At 42.3% G+C, this 16,897-nt stretch overlaps 1 protein-coding gene across 1 annotated transcript in view; it reads right to left on the bottom strand.

Annotated features, from left to right (window-relative positions):
• The window catches only part of CUX1 (cut-like homeobox 1), a 210,345-nt gene that overhangs the window by 113,164 nt on the left and 80,284 nt on the right, over positions 1–16,897 (bottom strand). Inside the window, exon 6 of the mRNA XM_009885195.1 lies at positions 9,198–9,276. Coding sequence (XP_009883497.1) covers positions 9,198–9,276 — 79 coding nt within the window. The remainder of the gene's footprint in view (positions 1–9,197; positions 9,277–16,897) is intronic.

Raw genomic sequence — 16,897 nt, 5'->3', positions numbered from 1 at the left:
GTCCGAGGCCATCGCAGCCACCGAACCGTTCCCAGGCGGGTCGCGACGCTTGTCAGGGTGTCGGGGGCTGCAAAAGCCCCCGGCGCCCGGCTCTCCCCCGCCCGGGGCCGGCGGGCCCACCGCTTTTCTGCTTATTGGTAAAAGTGCGTTCATCTGCTATCTGAAAATGGAGCTCCTGAAGAGACTTCTCCAAAACAAAGGACTTTTCCCAAATCCCCTCCTTCCCTCTTCGTTACAGGCCTGTAACACTGGCAACGTTAAGAAAGCAAGTTATGAAACAGTGCCAGAACTACAGGGGCAATTAATATTTTATATCACTTGGAAACGTGTTGCCTAAGGTTGGGAGCTAAAAATAATTCATCGAAGGCAACGCGTTTCTTTCAACAAGCCTGTATTTCTGTTGCCTAAACCTCACCGTAAGCAAAGCCTTCTTCGGGAGCGCTTGCAAGAAACGCCCACGCAAAACGATAAGGGAGGGAGGGAGAAAAAAAAAATAAAATTCTCCTTAACACAACTTCATTTACATGATTTTAACTTTTTCAAAAAGCCAGAAGTGCAGCTCCGCCGTCACAATGCTTTCATGCCCAAGTCAAAGAAGTTTTTGACTTTCTAAAGGCGCTCTGCAGGGCAGGTCTCCTTCGGAGACGGGAGGAGCGGGGAGATGCTCCGTGAGCTTTTGCTGCATAAGTGCTTTCTTGGGAGGCTGCGTATCTGAAAATAACCTGAAAACGTGTTTTTAGAAAAAATAATAATTACATTGTAGCTTTTGAATATTCAAACACCTCACAGCATACTTAATTAATTCATTAATTATTCCCCAGAAATTTCAGGGGTAAATTGAAATAGCCTAGAGAGACCGAGACAAAGATTTCATGGAATAAATGATAGCTTTCCTCCTTTTCCCCTATGACTCTGGTAGCCCAGGGACAGAAGAGTTATAGCCGTAATTCCGTTTGAAACAAAGCTCATCATCTCTCCAACTCCTCACTTCATAAAAAACATGAAAAGGTTCTTCCTTCAATCAAGAATTATACATATTTTCTTACTCCCCCGTCCCACAGGACTGGGATCTCTCTCTTCCTTTTCTTTTTTTTTTTTTGCTCCACTTTTTTACAGCGTTCTCCTCACCCTCCCGCTGTCAGAGCATTTTGTAAAGGCTGTACCAGGGAATCCAAAGCGCCCACAAGAGGGTGAGGGACTCCCATTTTCCTTATTAGCAAAAAAAAAAAAAAAAAAAAAAAGCAAAATCCCAAATTCTGCTGACCTCTGAAAGCAGTAAAGCAGCACAGCAATCCTGATGAGACCCCTCCGTGTGGGGACGGGGGGAAGTGGCAGCAAACCGGCGCCTTTCCTCCCCATTAATCACGAGAAACCTTCTCCGCGGCAGCACTCTCCAACGCTTGCGGGGCGAAGTGAAACGCTGCGAGATGGTATATAGCCAATTTGACCACAATCGCATAGATCCCTTTGTCAAAATGTGGTTCTTAGATCTTGTGGGCTATTATTTAAAAACATCCTTTATTTATCTATCAATTCTAGAATGCCAGAAAGATGCTCTGGCCCTGCCCCAGCTTATGCCTCCAGCATCTCTACCCTAGAACCCCAAAAAGTCATATAATGCAGAGTAAATGATTTGACTCCTTAATGAATTGCATTGCAGTTCCCTCTATTTTCAAAGGAGTTACCAAAACAAATCCTCAGAAAAATTTTTAATATTAAAAGTGCGGTATGCATAGTAGGTGACAGTATTTTATGGCACTATACTATGTCAGCTGAAAAAGGACCTAATGAGTTACAAGAGAAGCCACTGCAACTGAAAATGCTCCAATTTGATCGTTAATGTTCTAATAATGGCTGAAGACGTTGGAATTCACTGCTCACCCACTGAGCGCAGTGCAAAGCAAAGAACAGTTACGGAAAATCACTTGTACTCTTAAGTTTCGTTTCTCCTACTCTGAGATTATAAAAAGAAAAAAGAACCTTCCGCTACGTTTGAAAGCATTTCTGCCACAATCATCCCTTCTTTCTCCTAAAAGCTTCTGAATAGACTTAGCACTAAACCCTCTGAAAGCTGGGGTTTATTCTAATTCCAGTTCACATTCCTGCAACCGAGAAAGTCCAATACTCCCTATCACACCCACAGGCTGCCTCTTCTGCTCCGATTATGCGGCACGGCTCCGGTCACCGGGGTTAGGGCAACTCTAACTCCACTCCCTGAAGCAACAGCTTTCAGAGGGTGCTGCAGTTACAACCTCCAGGTGGACACAAGCAGTGCCCGCAGGGATTATCTTCTCTCTTCTAGGGCACATTCTTCCTGCTTCTGTTCACTGCATCCGTCCCCTTATCTGCACCTCCCCTCTTCCTTCCGTGCCTCCAGCCTACCAAGTAAAATAGGGCTTGACAACCACACAATAAATTTTTTAAAGTGTATGCTTTAGGGATATTTCTTCCTTCCAATATTTATTCCAGCTTTTACAAAGGAATTTATCCAATTATTAATTCAACGAGAAAAAAAACACAGAAAAAAAGTATGTGATCAGACAAGCCCAATTTCAAGCCACATCTCCAGGTAACAGAGCTATTTTTAGATATTTTGCCATCAGTTTCAAAACATAAGGATAAAGTGAATGAATATGAAAGATGCGAATTGGCCAGGACTTTGCACTTCGTCTGAAAGTAACTATGCAACGCCAACAGTATGCCCTACCAGCGTGCATTCATCCCGTACAGACCCCAAACTGTATTCTACGCTGTGTCTCTGAATTCAAACCCCAGAGGGAAGGAGGCTGAAGTGATTATGAGCTACTTCTGCATTCCTCAGCGCTGGACTACCCGAGGGCTGGAGCAGCATCCCAGGCGATTCAGACCATCACGGAAAATAAAACGGCAGCAGCCACCGACCCTACCGAAATGCTGCTCAAACCCCACCATCCGCAGCCCTGTCCCTCTCACCCCCACCGCCGGCATGTCTTTGTGCAGAGGTCTGCAGAACAGTTTGGGGAAAAATCAGTGATGTCTACAGTCCCTAATTTTTTACTGTACCGACTCCTCTTCCAGACCCAGCTTCCAGAACTGGGGCATTTTTCATATGTTTATGCAACTTTGGTTTTTTTACCTGGTCTAAACGTGATGGTGAAACATCAAGGATTTTGTCTTCAGAGGGGATACAGTCACAAGCTAAATCACTGCCTGCAGCCACAGGGATTTACCGCTTTTCACTCTTTCAAGTATCAACTATGCTCAATTTTCTCAATTTTATCAGATTTTCAAGCGCATTTAGAAAGATACCCTACTGCTCTGTTTGAGGGGGTGTCTGCACTACTTCCGTTGCCCATGAGCAAGTTCGTTTTGCCGCCTTTCCCCCTAAGACTACTCACTGAAATACTGTTTTCTTTTCCCTCTAGGGTTGAGAAAAGGCACACGTTATGAATATTCATTTCCCTTGTAAAGTTAGGGGCAGCAAAAATATAAGCCTTTTCCTTTTATGTGTCTATCTTCAATTTTATTCAAAAGTATTTTATTTGGAAAGCGACGACCATTTTGACGCGTTATTTACAAACCAGCAGCTGCTTAAAAGTTTTCACAGTTTATAACGCTACCAAACTTTTCTCAAAAATTGTTCTTGCTGATCAGTCTCGATATACCACAAGCTCAGGGGATCCTATAACCCGATCTCGTTCTTTAGACAGAGTTTTGCCAAACAATTAACAATTAGCCCAATGAAAAGTGGTCTGAGGATTAACTTTTTCAAACTATGTTTTTAGTATTCTAGTTTGGGATATGCTTAACACAGTCCCTTGGAGCGAACCTTGTTTTCCTTCTCCTCTCTTTACATCTCTCCTAAATTCACCTTCAACCAGCTCTTCTCTCCGGGCACAAAAGGCTGGGTGTGCTTAGGTTGGAATTTAAGCACACCGTGCGACTTCTGGGTCATCTGGGTACGGAAAAGTCTATACATCTACGGAGACTTTCTGCTGTCGGGGCTGGCATTAACCTTTATGCTTGCTGCTTAACATTACGCTTTACCAAAAAATCCAAACAAGCCACATAACGTATATAAATACAACAACTTCATACACGTTTATCACCTTCAACATAAGCAGCAGATGATTTTTCTGGAAAGAAAAAAAAATAAATAATCAAACTTGGTTTTCTCTTGTATCCCCTTTAACCTCAGAACATTGATCAAATACACTTTAAATGGAATTCTCCTCGTAGCCCAAACAGCAATACAAGTCTGCAGAGTCTTGCTAAATTGTAAATAATCACAAGCAAATGGAGCAATAGCAATAAACACTTCATCTCACACTGGTGTTAGCCTGGACTCCGTGGTGAAGGAATGAAGCTCTTTATGAGTTTGAAAAAAAATTTTCATTTCTGCCTTCAGAAGTTATTGACTAACGCTTATTTTGTGTTTTACTGATTACTTATTTTAAAAGAAGTTTGTGTTTCCTCAGCTAAATCATCCCTTGGAAAAAGAAAGCCCTGTGCAGGGCAGTTTGAATTTGGAAGGCTGAGCAGTGACTAGATGTAAACAAAAATACCATGTGTAATGCTGGGTGTGTGGAAAACTCTCTGGGAACTCGCCTGCTTCTCCTTCAAACCCCTTAGTAAGACACAGCCCCCATGGCAGGGCGTGCAATTTATGGTGGCAAGGAGTAAGGGAAAGATAAAATTTCTATTTCAGCCATTTTTCATTGTTATTGCGTTTAATTGTTTTGACAGGGCACACTAAAAAAATTTAAATATTTCTTCTTTTTACCCTCTCTGTTATTTTACACCTTCCGTGGATAGAGGTCCCTCTGAGCTAAAAAACACATCACGCACATTATGTACCACCAGACTTATGGCAAATCTCATCACAACACAGACCTGTGAAGAGTCGCCGATTAAAAGACACATACATCCCCTTTTACACTGTAAGAGTCGTTTAGTTTCTGAGAAAATTCCCATTAAGCAGAAAGGAATACCATTTATGGCTCAACCCTAGAAGGCTGCACAGTCCCCACCAAACCGAGAGCAAGTACTTTACACTAACCTCCCCTGATTCTCAAACGTGCGTACGCTGAAAAAGCGCAACACCTTTTTCCTCTTACATTCGCAGAGGGTATAACCGAGATGCAATCCTGCACCTCAAGCAGCACGGCGGAGCACGAGGGGTTGGGACCAGGCTCCGCGCAGCGGAGTGCGGAGGGCAGGCAGCCGCGGTGCCCGCGGAGGAGCTGGGTGCCGCCGGCACTGCTGCGCCCACAGCCCGGGCGCCCCAACGGGACCCTGCAGTAAAGGGAGAAGCGGGAAGGAGACGAGCTTTCAGGTTCTCCTCTTTGGCGGCAGGCTCTTAGCAGCGCTGCAAAAGATACACGCTCAGCTTTTATAGGAAAACGCCCACTGAACCCAAACTTGGTTTAGTTGTTGCCACATCAAGATAGCAGATTCTCTGTTTAAAGGCAGAATTCTTTCTTCTTTGCCTACGCAGGAGCTGCGCTTAACAGGAGCAATACTGAAAACTGAGCAAATCCAACTGTGGCATTGTGCAGTAACGGCACAGTAATAAAGACAGAGCATAAACTGAAACTCTGTTTAACCAGTTTATCCGGATACTGTCATCTGGCATTCACTCGGGGTTTCCACATTTTAACTTTTACTTGAAAATTACAGCGAAATTTTGTTTCAAAAGAATTAAGTAGTGAATACTGTTCCTTTTTAGAAGAAAAATATTTAATTTTTAATATTTTTAATGCTTAACATTTTTCTTTCAAAGCTTTAGGAAAACAGCATTACAAATATACTGTTTCTGCAAGGCAGCCCTGCTCCTCCAAACACTTACACAACGGGGCTCCAATTTCCCTTGAACTGTTTGCAAGATTAAGACCCTAAAAGCCAAGGGTGCTAACATAATACATGTATTTTATAAAAACTAGAGAGAAAGAAATCTTGTACAGATGGAAGAAAGCTTCCTCAAAATACAGACCCAACCTCCCCTTACTTCAAAATAAATATATTCACATTATTTTTAAAGGTAAGTTGTGACAACCTTGTTGATTAGTGCAATTCACGTGGCAGCGTTCACTTTTCTCTAGCTCTAATGCACACTGAAAATAAGGCAATTAAATGAGAAAATTAATTCCATTAATTAAAAATGTTCAGTCTCAAGCAAGACAGAATGATCTGAGTAAGAATTATAGCTGTATAAACGTACATAAAACAAAATGTTTTCCTTGACATGTACTTTCCTTTAGGAAGGATAAATTTTGCAGCACAAACCAATGATAATGCTATTTTAACGGTATCATGAAGCTGGAGAGACATATGAAAAGGTCTGTTTTATCTTTTAAAGAGAAATCCCCTGATGTACGTAGGAAAATTTACAAGTAAAATACCACCCTTCCCACAAATTCCTTACTGGTGAGCCTGAGTGAAAACTGGTCAAGTCAGGAAAGAAAATCATTAAACATAGCTGAATCCATAAAACACCGTAGCTGGAGTTTCAATACAGATCATTTTATAGTAAAATTAAAATAGAAGCCCTTTTTAATTATATAAAGTGTGCACATTATTACTGAGGAGAGGAATACATGCTTTCCTCAAGAACCATAAAATTGGCTGCCGGGAATTAGACTTCAGCTGCAATTATTATATGGTCCTATAAAGGATATTGAAAGCCTGATAAAATTGCACCCTTGTCATGTAACAGTGATGCTTAATGCTAAATAACCACTCCGCAGCATTCCAGTCATAGCTTTCTCAAAACATCATAGCTCCCCTCTCACACCGAAAAGAAAACATAGCAAGGTTTTGCAGCTAAAAGTATACCTAAATATTTGAAATACCAAATGGACGGGTCAAAAGATATGTAAAGCCGCACAAAGGCACACCACCACATGTGAGAAATGAATACTGATGCTCTTTTATAAAAGGAAGCCCTCCACAGATACATACTCCTTGTAGAAGTCTACACACGATGAGAAGGAAAATAGAAAAACCCAATACAATGAAGCAAGCCCCTAACTGCGTACGTCTAACTCAGCCCTACCACGGCGTGACGAATACCAGTGCCATACATTCCTAATGGCTGTTTTCTTTTTCATTGCAGTACGTGTTGTAAACGGTGAGTATTTGTTACGCCTCCATACGCTACAGGGGACTGGCCGGACTGCTGCTCGAGAACCTGGAATTTGCTTTCAGCAACATGAGTACACTCCTCGTGTGCCTCTCAGGCCTGCAGATACAGCAGGGGACTAAAACCTCTAGATATTTCTAATCCCACAGGCTCCATCACACTCACAACTTTGCCAGGCCGAAATTTTTACATGTAGTAAGAATATCAAAGAAATATTTCTCTGACACATAACATAAGGCATGCGCAGGGGAAGGCTGGACAAGAGCGAGATTGTGGCGTGTGGAAGAAGGGGTGTAAATTTTGCTCTTGCAAATGAAGGAAAAGAGAAAATTCCTTTTCCTACAAAGACGTACTGACAAAGTCCCTCGCCGTTTAGATCCTACAGCATGGGTGGGATATATGTCCAACCTACTCTGCAAGCTTCGGTTTGACTCTGCTGTTCCAGTCCCAGCACCTGCAATAATGCCAGGCTTCAGAAGAAAAGCCTCTGCACAAGAGCATGAAAAGGATCCCACACAGCTTTTGTTTGACACGAACTGCTCAGTGGTGAAAAGAAACAGACCATGAGGAATCAAACCTACCCGCCTCCCCAAGCATGGCAGGGAAGGAGCACCCTGGGCTGCGTTAGCGCGGAGATGGAGGGGCCGCAGCTTCCCTCCTTAGCGTTGGATGGCGGCCTTGCAGCCTGCGGGCAATGTCGGGTGGGTTTCACGGAGGGGCTTCCTTCCCGAGGCAGAGCCGTCAGAGCCCGTGCTGTGCCCACACCGCTCGCGCCAGCGCAAACCGCCCGCACCCCGCAGGCAACGCTCAGGAGCCTCCCCGCATCCCCCATCCCTTCCCACGGCACCGGCGGGCGGGCAAAGGAAGCCCTTCACCTACGGAATGTTTCTAAGACTCTGAGCAGGAAACAAGGAAACAAAAACTCACAGGGCATAGCTGATTAACCTAAAAAACTACATTTCTGAGGCACTTGTGGTCTAGGATGAGCACGGTAAGTCCCTGCATCTCTCCACATACGCTGCACTTAACACAGCGGGAACTGGCCACTGGGCACTACTCGACTATAAATGTGAAAGCATAAAAAAATATATGTTAGCTCTGACTAAATGTCTGAAAAACAGTGACCTTTTAACCCGTTAAGCTGTAAACAAAACATTACAAAATTAATTTTTATTTGAAGCGTGCATGAAATGTGCTGCTTAAAAGGTAAAGCAAGTAAAGATTAGGGTGCACTTTGCAATGGGGCCTTAAAAGCCTTTAGAAGTATTAATTACATCTCAAAACCTCTCTTGAGGTAAGTATTTTGAATATTATATATAATGTCAATGTTTTATAAAAGTATAAAACAATTACATGCACACACAGTCATATGCCAACAGCTCAGTCAGGCCAAGATTTGGAAGTGGAGACTTGGGCTCCTAATTCCCTCTCATGCTTGGGTACAGTTGCAAAAACAAAAATCTCTTCAGACAGTATTTATCTACCATTGGGGAACACACAACAAACGAACAAAAAAATCAACTCCCAAAACGTAAAAAGAAATCAACTGGAAACTTCTGATGCCAAACACAAAGGGAAGTTGAAAGCACATAAATTAAAGGTCTTTGAATAAAATTCATGACCACGCTTACTGACTGAACAGAATTGAAATTTGGTAGGGACTCACTTTTCAGTAAGGCGCTTTTTTTGCCTTTTTTTTTTTTGAAGATATGAAAATTTGTCTCTGTGCTTTAAAAGTACAAATATTGCTGCTCCTTGATGAAGCTTCAAGATGTATCTTTTTTGTTAAAAATGTCTGAACCCTCTAATAAACAAATTACTGAGAATCACACAATATTGTAATAATATAAAATGATTCATACAAACATTACAATGTAAATGCAACGAACAGTTTTAAGAGAAGTCATGAAATGTGCCTTAGTTACAGTTCTTTCCATTAGAAATAGTATTGAAGCATATCAGTTTCAGAATAAAGCCATTGCTCGTATTTACCTTATCAAAGGTAGAAAAAATGCCCAGTAGCATTCACACGAACATAAGCCATCTGTTTTTCAGAATAAGGAAATAATTTGCTTACCTGGAACATCAATTAATCTCTTATAAACATTCAAGAAGGCTGCCTCTGCTTCTTTGCTTCTTTTACCCAATGCGTCAATCTAAAAGGGGTGATGAGAAAAGAAGGCTTTTAGACTTGTTCCAATACAAACTCTTACACTCAGAGCTATAAAAATAAATGAATATATTTCATATAAAACTAGTTAATACATAAAAAGGGAACTCGAGTCTCCTGTGTACCGCTCCTATGGAAGCAGCCTTGTAAGAGCATTTCTGATACATCTGTACTGAATATAATTTAAAGTCCTGTTTCAGCACAATAGCAAGCATCAGTATTTTTACGAACACTACTGTCTACTGTGATTCTTTACTTTAAATCTTTATTAAAAGCATAGTGTTTGCCAGACAGGTTCTCTCCTCAACAACTGTTTTCCTTTACCACTTATTAAGATCCAACACAACAAACGGGAACCGCGTGCGCTTCTGACGTCACGCTCTGCCTTTATTGTGGCAAATATATTTTTCTATTATTTCCACTAAGCCTATGAGAGGATGAAAAGATGTACTCGTTGGGTACCCTGTGATACTTAACACTAAACAACTGTGAATCTTCTAGACGCAAATAATTTTTCTAATAAAGCCGAGGCGGAGCCCCCCAGTCTGTCCTGTCTCGGAGTCCCGAGCTCAAGCCAGGCTCCTCTCACTAGCGCCTCTTCGTATGCGCAATGCCGACCCGCGCAGCTGTCTGCCCAGGGGAGGGAAGAAAGTACTACCTCACACAATCTGTTCTCTTCCTCTGAATCTGTATGTTCATCTAAAACTTCACTTTAGAAGGAAATGCAGTGTTATGGCTCTGAGAATAAAATACTTTTTCTGCAACAACTTTTTTTTGGTAAACACGCATTTTCCTAACATACTAGAAAACAGAGGATTTACAATTACTAAATATTGACAAAAAGTAACCAAACCAACCCAAGACGAGGTCCATTGAATTAATTACTCCAAAGCAGAAAGAGACAGAAAGGGAAATAGGAAAGCCTGACGTGGTCCCGCGGCTGCTTACCAAAATCAGGAAACTAAAAGTATGGAGATTATCATTCCCATATTTTAATAGAAAGTACGGAAGGATCTGAAGAACTACGGATACAAAGATCTGACATAAATTCTTCTGCGTATTTGAAAAGCAGTTAATATTATGAAACCATTTAAAGGTGCGTACGTCAACATGTACTAAAAAAGGAAGGTCCTGTCTGAAAAACGTCCTTGAATTCTTTCACGACGTTATTGATTTGGTAGATAAGGCAGAAACAATGGGCAGCGTTTACTGTATCTGTATTTTAGGAAAGTATCTGATATTTTATTATAGGGGAGGGAGATCTGCAGAACTGGAAAGCATCGGGGAAGCTGAGGGTGCCAGGGAAGGGAAGGGGCGCAGGGAAGAGGAGAGATATGCAGGAGGGTGTTGCGGGGTCAGGTTTGGTGCCACTTCTGTTCACTTTGGACAAAAATGTCTGTGAGATGGGAAGGATTTGGGGGGAAGGAAAAAAAAAATAAAGCAAGCCTACAATGTAGATGATTAAAATAATGGAGGGAGTCAGAGGCAAAGTGCACAGGAGCAGAGCGCAGGAACGCCACGTGACGTGTATAGATTAGTCTTACGGCTGATAAGTGACTTGTAGAGATCATTACGGAGAGGATTAAGGCCAGAAAACCAAAGGACAAGGACAATTGTAGAAATTGCACAGAAGCACAATGCACAACGCGTAAACCAAGAAAAGACTCGAGGGGAGGGGTCAAGGAGGAAAATAAGGACACCGAAAGCATCTGCCCAGCATTTGGCAGCAGCAATGAAATCTTGAGAGATGTGGCAAGAGGCTGTAAAGAGACAAGTTATTGTAACACAACACAAGGCTGTGTTTGGAGAAACCAACCAAATTCCTATTTTGCTTACATCTCCCCCAAATCTGGATTAATTTATGTAGTTTAGTGGAGGTATAGCATAACTGAAAGCTGACCTATTTACAACTTACTCTTATCAATTAAAAAAAAAAGAAAAAAAAATATATATATATTGGAAAGACGATAAACAAGCAGCAGCAGCCAAAGTGATGGAGGATGTGGAGAGCAGATATAAATTCCCAAGAAATGCTGTCCATACTTGTCTTTTCGAGTTTACCAAGAAAGGCTACGGAAAGGCACTGGAATCTCACAGGGCATCTGACGTGCGGGAGAGCGAGGGATTGATGGTTGTGAATAACCCATTTATTAATTTGAATTCAAGCAATCACAGATGGACCGATGCTCATTAGGGAATGAGAACATAAGTAATTCGGTTAGAACATTTTCACACAAAGAGTATTTGAAATTAGAATATGGAACAAACTGCCAAAGGCAGAGAGGCACCGGGTAGTGTAAATCAATGCTTGGGAGTATCAGACACCGTTTGTGAACGGGCGAGAAAGGAGGGGGCAGCCATCAGAAAGCCTTCTGCAGTTGAGATATTTCATGGGTACATAAAGACAGACTTGGAAGGCCAAAGCACACCATATGTTACACTTCTGGACTTTAACGTTCCCACATACAATTTTCTCTCTCTGCTGCTCAGCAGAGTACAGCCAAATTTAAATTACTATTATTAAATACAATTAGCATTACAGAACTGATTCTGTACTGTATTATGAAAAATTCATTTGCCCCTTTTGCAAAAACTAAAGCATTTCAAATGCTTGCATTTCTCTGAAATAACAGGATGGATTTGTTTTCCTATTACAGTTTTTTCAGATTTTAGTAAAGGGCATTTGTACTTACATTGTCCCTAAGTATTACAAAACGTATGGTTTATTCGCTCCTCACCAGTTATATAGTGATTGAAATATAAAACAGAATTGAAAAAACTCTTCCAAGGAGTTCAGAGACTTTCTGATGGAAGTCCCCCCCCCCCATCCCCAAATTCAGAATCCCACCAGGCAGAAAGAATTTTTAATGTTTTAGTTGTTAAAGAAAACCCAGTGAATCTGTACGGTTTAAAGGTCTATTAAAAATGAGCACCACAACTATTTTATATCTTAAAATAAAATTTAGAAAAAGCACCATGACAACTTTAACTGGAATAAAAAGAAATAAATAAGTATTCCAGCTTCCAGCTGCGTAAGGCAATATGGAATGAAGACAACATCAAAAACAGGAAAATAGAAATGAAGTCCAGAAACAGAAGAAACAGAGCACTGAAATGACACGGAAGAAAGTACTTGGAAGTTCACTGAAAATTTTTCAAATCAAAGTAAAATTGGTTCAGGAGCCAACAAGGATGAGCTGCAATCAGCTCACATTGAAACAGTTGAACTACATTATAAAACTCTCACTGAACATTTTTATTTGACTCTAAAAACTTCAGGGACCCTGAAAGAAGTCAACTTATAATTACACTAGTGTAGTCTTGACACGAGCTTAGCTCCAAATCTTAATTTATCTAAACCAGGCCCCATTATGTCTTCTCTGACTAGAAAGAAACAACAGTGACCTCTGTATTCCCCACCACCCCCATAAACATATGTTCACTTTTAAGTTTTGGCATACTATTTGTCTTGATAATACCACTGGCGCTATACTGAGATAACAGAAATGAGACACTAGGAATCCTCCCTCCTTAGCACACTCTTCATCTTTAAAATATCACTGGAGGGATATATGGAGGGAGCCGCAGCGAGACACCGGTGAGAGAGCAGTCCTCCCTTTATCCACCTTATTTTTCCAGGTCAAGCGCTTTCATGAGGTGTTGCTCGGGGTACCAAGTTCATCCCAGAGGCTGAATGCCACCCTGCCCCTCCATAATCATCTCTCTCCATCCCGCCCAGGAAGCCTTGGTCTGCTCCCATTCTCCACTGCCAGAATGACAGCTGGTTGCCCGATGTTGCTGGCACGCTGCTCCAGTAGCAGGGACAGCTGATTTTAGGAATGCTTGGTCACAGTCTAATATCTACTACACCTGGCTAAAATATCATCAATGAAATCAGCGGTTTTATCTCCACATTTAGGTAAGCACCATAAATCTGGTCGCCTATGTCAGGGAAGATGCTGAATATTCAGTTTTAGCTGAACATTGCCTCTTTCCTTTTCAGCTATGTCCAGTCAAGTTCAAAAACACAGAAGTAAAGTCTGTGACTTTATTTTGGAATCTGTCAGTCTTTATGTGCTAAGAAATTCCAGCATTGAAGCGTGGTGTCTGCTGCCCGGCAAATCACCTGGATCCTATATTCAGGTTCGCAGCAGCTCTGCGGTGCTGTACTGTATGTGGTACTGTCTCATCGACCGCAGTCACACAGAAGGCTGCACAATTGTGTTTCTGAATTTAAAGATGAAATAGGAAGATAAAGCTCATTGCAAGGAAGCTGTGACTGCCAGATGCCAGTGCATTCTGCATCGACACTTGAATTCTCTGAACTTACAGATATCAGCACATTAACACATTTGCAGACCATGAGACCGGCACATGGCCACCATGTGTTGCTCCTGACAGATCGACTTGCAGCATTCAGCACTGCTGTGTTTTTCTTTTGTTTTTGGACAACTTGGCATCCCAAAGACAACTCTTTGGTAAAGGGATCACATTGCTATCTGCATCTGTACGGCACTCCCGAAGTCTTGGTGATTTACTTGCAGTACAATTAACTGTGTCCAGTGTCTCAAACACAAGCATTCACACAACTATGCTCAATATTAATTTTGTAGTCCTAACTCAGTTCTACTTATCCTTATTGTTCTTCAGTTGCAATTCTCACTCTCATTAGCCACCTTAACATGAAAGATAGTTTTTTTACTGTCCTGCACCCAATCTGGAACTAACTTAGCAAGTAAAAATAAATGGCTTAAAACAGCAGTTCTTTTTCTGTTCTGATTTTTAATAAATAGATATCTTAATGAGACACCCATTCCCCTTCATTTGCAAAGATCCCTTGCACGTCTTTTGTCATATTGTTTTGCATCACGAAGTTTTTCCATTTCTCTTCAATTACTTCAAGCTACCAAAATGCCATTAAGAATTGTAAGAAACATATTAAACAAAGGGAAAAGCATGATAACAACTCATTAACGCACCATTATTTTATGTCCTGCTATATTCTTGACTAGCTGCCTCGGAACCAAATGGCGGTTATAGCAAGCATTATTAATGCTGCGCAATGGCATCAGTCTTTCTTTGAAGCCATTACAATGGGGCTTAGCTGCTCTTTCACATAAAACAGCACATCAGTTGCTAAGGTGGTGCGCCGCAACAGCTCTGCAACGCACTCTCTGCGCGCGGCTGAGGAAGCACACAGGGTACGTGCATGGTTGGCTTGACTTCCCTAATACTAACAGATATCTCTACTAATAAATTCATTAATAAAAACAACATTATCGTTTTACAAATTAATAAAAATATATAGTTCATCGGCCCAGTCAATTTTTTTTTGCAGCTGACAGAAGAAAAAAGTAAAAGTACTATTTTTTCTGTTTCCTGCAATTAAAAGATTTTTCAAGCAAAATTAAAAAGAAATTATTCCTGTGCAGCTGCTTAAAGCATATGGGGTATATTTTAGCTGTGCTATAAATTCTTTAACAAAAGTAAGGACTTCACAGAGTGGATAAAATACCAATCTGTTTGAGAAAGCTGCTCGGGTGGTAGCATAGGTGTGCTACCAGGGACGAGCTGGGGAAGAGCACGCTTGCCTCACCAACTTGTTGGTTTCACTTCAAGTTAAGAAGAGAGCTTTAAGAAGGACTCAAATCCTTCAACTTTTCAATTCTGCTTCCCTCCGCTGCAAAACAGCCGCAACCTTGAACCCCTGAAACCTTCTCTTCCTTTCATGCCCAGATAAATCCTGATTTTCCCAGACAAACAGCTCTGCCATCCCCCGAGGAAAGCTCAGCTCCCTCGTTCTTACAGGACAGCTTCTTTTTGCTTTTCCAATCTTTGATCTTCCTTCCCAGTAAAACAGCCCAGCCCAACATGAGCCTCAAGATATTGACAGCAGAATGACAGCTTTGTTTAAACAACTTTCACCATTTGCCACCCTGCCTTCAGATCAGTGCGACGGTGGGTCTGCTATCATTGCCGAACCTCTCCTGGATCCTTTGATAACCCGTGCGTCTCCCTCCTCACACCTCTCTGCGTTTCTGAGTGGCGTTTCTCCGTTCCTGCTCCCACCCGACTCCTAATCCATCCATCAGGCAGGCACCAAACGGAGCAGCCCTGCTCCCTCCTCCCGCCTCGGGCCACGGGCTCCCGCTTCTCTTGCATGAGATCTTGCACTCGCACCGTGGTAGCGTGACTCAGCTCACTGACTCCATGGAAAACTAAGCAACGAAGGAGAAGAATAATTTATTTTCCATCATGCCGGCAAACTGAAGTGACTCATCCTGTGCATCTGCTAGACTCGGCACGAGGGAGGAGGTGGGCACCCAGCGCTGGGGCAAGGACACTGGCCAGAGTCAGTCCCGCACTGGCATGGACTGGGTATGGCACGGAACCTGGCAGACAACATATGGATGGCAAAAGGAGGGTCAAAGTGCCAAATGTTATGAAAACTCCCTTCCCTAACTATTCTATCAATCAGTTTTTATAGTACGAGAGTGTATTAACTTTGTTAATTAGTTCATATTATACACTGTAATGTAATAAGGTAGAAGTAGTTTGCTGGAAACTTTGGGATTATTCATGCTTAAGTAAGACAAACTAAAGGACAGCCTGGCCCGGGAAATACAGACTTTGCTTCTTGGAAGCTTAGAGCTGTCCGTGAAGGATAATGGATACCCCTGGACAAGCAGGGTAATGCCAGCATCCCAGCCCCGCTGACACGTTATTTCAACCCTCCCAGTGTTTTCTGGTGCCATAGATGGTAACTCTAGCAAGACCGATTCCAGGGATCAATCGACAGGCAGCAAGAATGCTGCAGAAATATAGCTGATTTGCAAAGTTTTACTCTGATTAGTAATCAGTAGTGTGGGTGCTAGTGATTACTTAAATTGTGTTGTACCTGAACGTTTGAAGGGTGTCAGAACACTGTGTGAAACCACATTTGGGGTGCCCCAATTTGGCTGGGGCACCTCACGTGCATGAATAATTATTTACCCTTGTAATTCTATACTTTGCATCCTAGCTTCTCTCCTCCATCAGCCCGGGCCAGTGCTGAATTCTTCCAATGCATAAAAGGTAAAACACATGGCAGGAAGTAAGAAAAAGACAACCTCCAAACAAGGGACGTGTACTTCCCCAAAAAAAGGAAAGAACATCTTTCTAGGGAATAGATCAGGAAATTATTCGCTATGCCACTAACCAGGGAGATGTCAGAGTTTGCCACTTGTGATCCTCGGGGTTCTGGAAGGGCACAAGGTGGGATGGAGAACATCTCCTGCCGCGGCCAGCCCAGCCACGCTTGGTGTGGCAAAGTGGGGCAGGGGAGGGAAGCGGTGCTCCCGCCAGGGCACAGCCGCCTGCGCTCTTGGCCATCGCCAGCCGGAGAAGGAGCCACACAATGAAGTGAGTGGGTGCTTTCACCTGTCTCTCAGCCTCTCCTCCTGCCTCCGTGAACAGTGACCTAGAACCTACAATTGCTTCTCTCCGTTATAGATGATCCTAACTTTTGTTTAAGTATTTTTAAAATTAGGGCAGAGGAATCCTTGCAAGAATGAGCTCACTAACTACCTTTGTGCAAAATCCACTTGCACATCAATATCAAAACGTAA

Source organism: Charadrius vociferus, unplaced genomic scaffold (genome assembly GCF_000708025.1).
Source record: "Charadrius vociferus isolate BGI_N301 unplaced genomic scaffold, ASM70802v2 scaffold54, whole genome shotgun sequence".
NCBI lineage: Eukaryota > Metazoa > Chordata > Aves > Charadriiformes > Charadriidae > Charadrius > Charadrius vociferus.
This window is presented reverse-complemented; position numbering and strand designations above follow the sequence as displayed.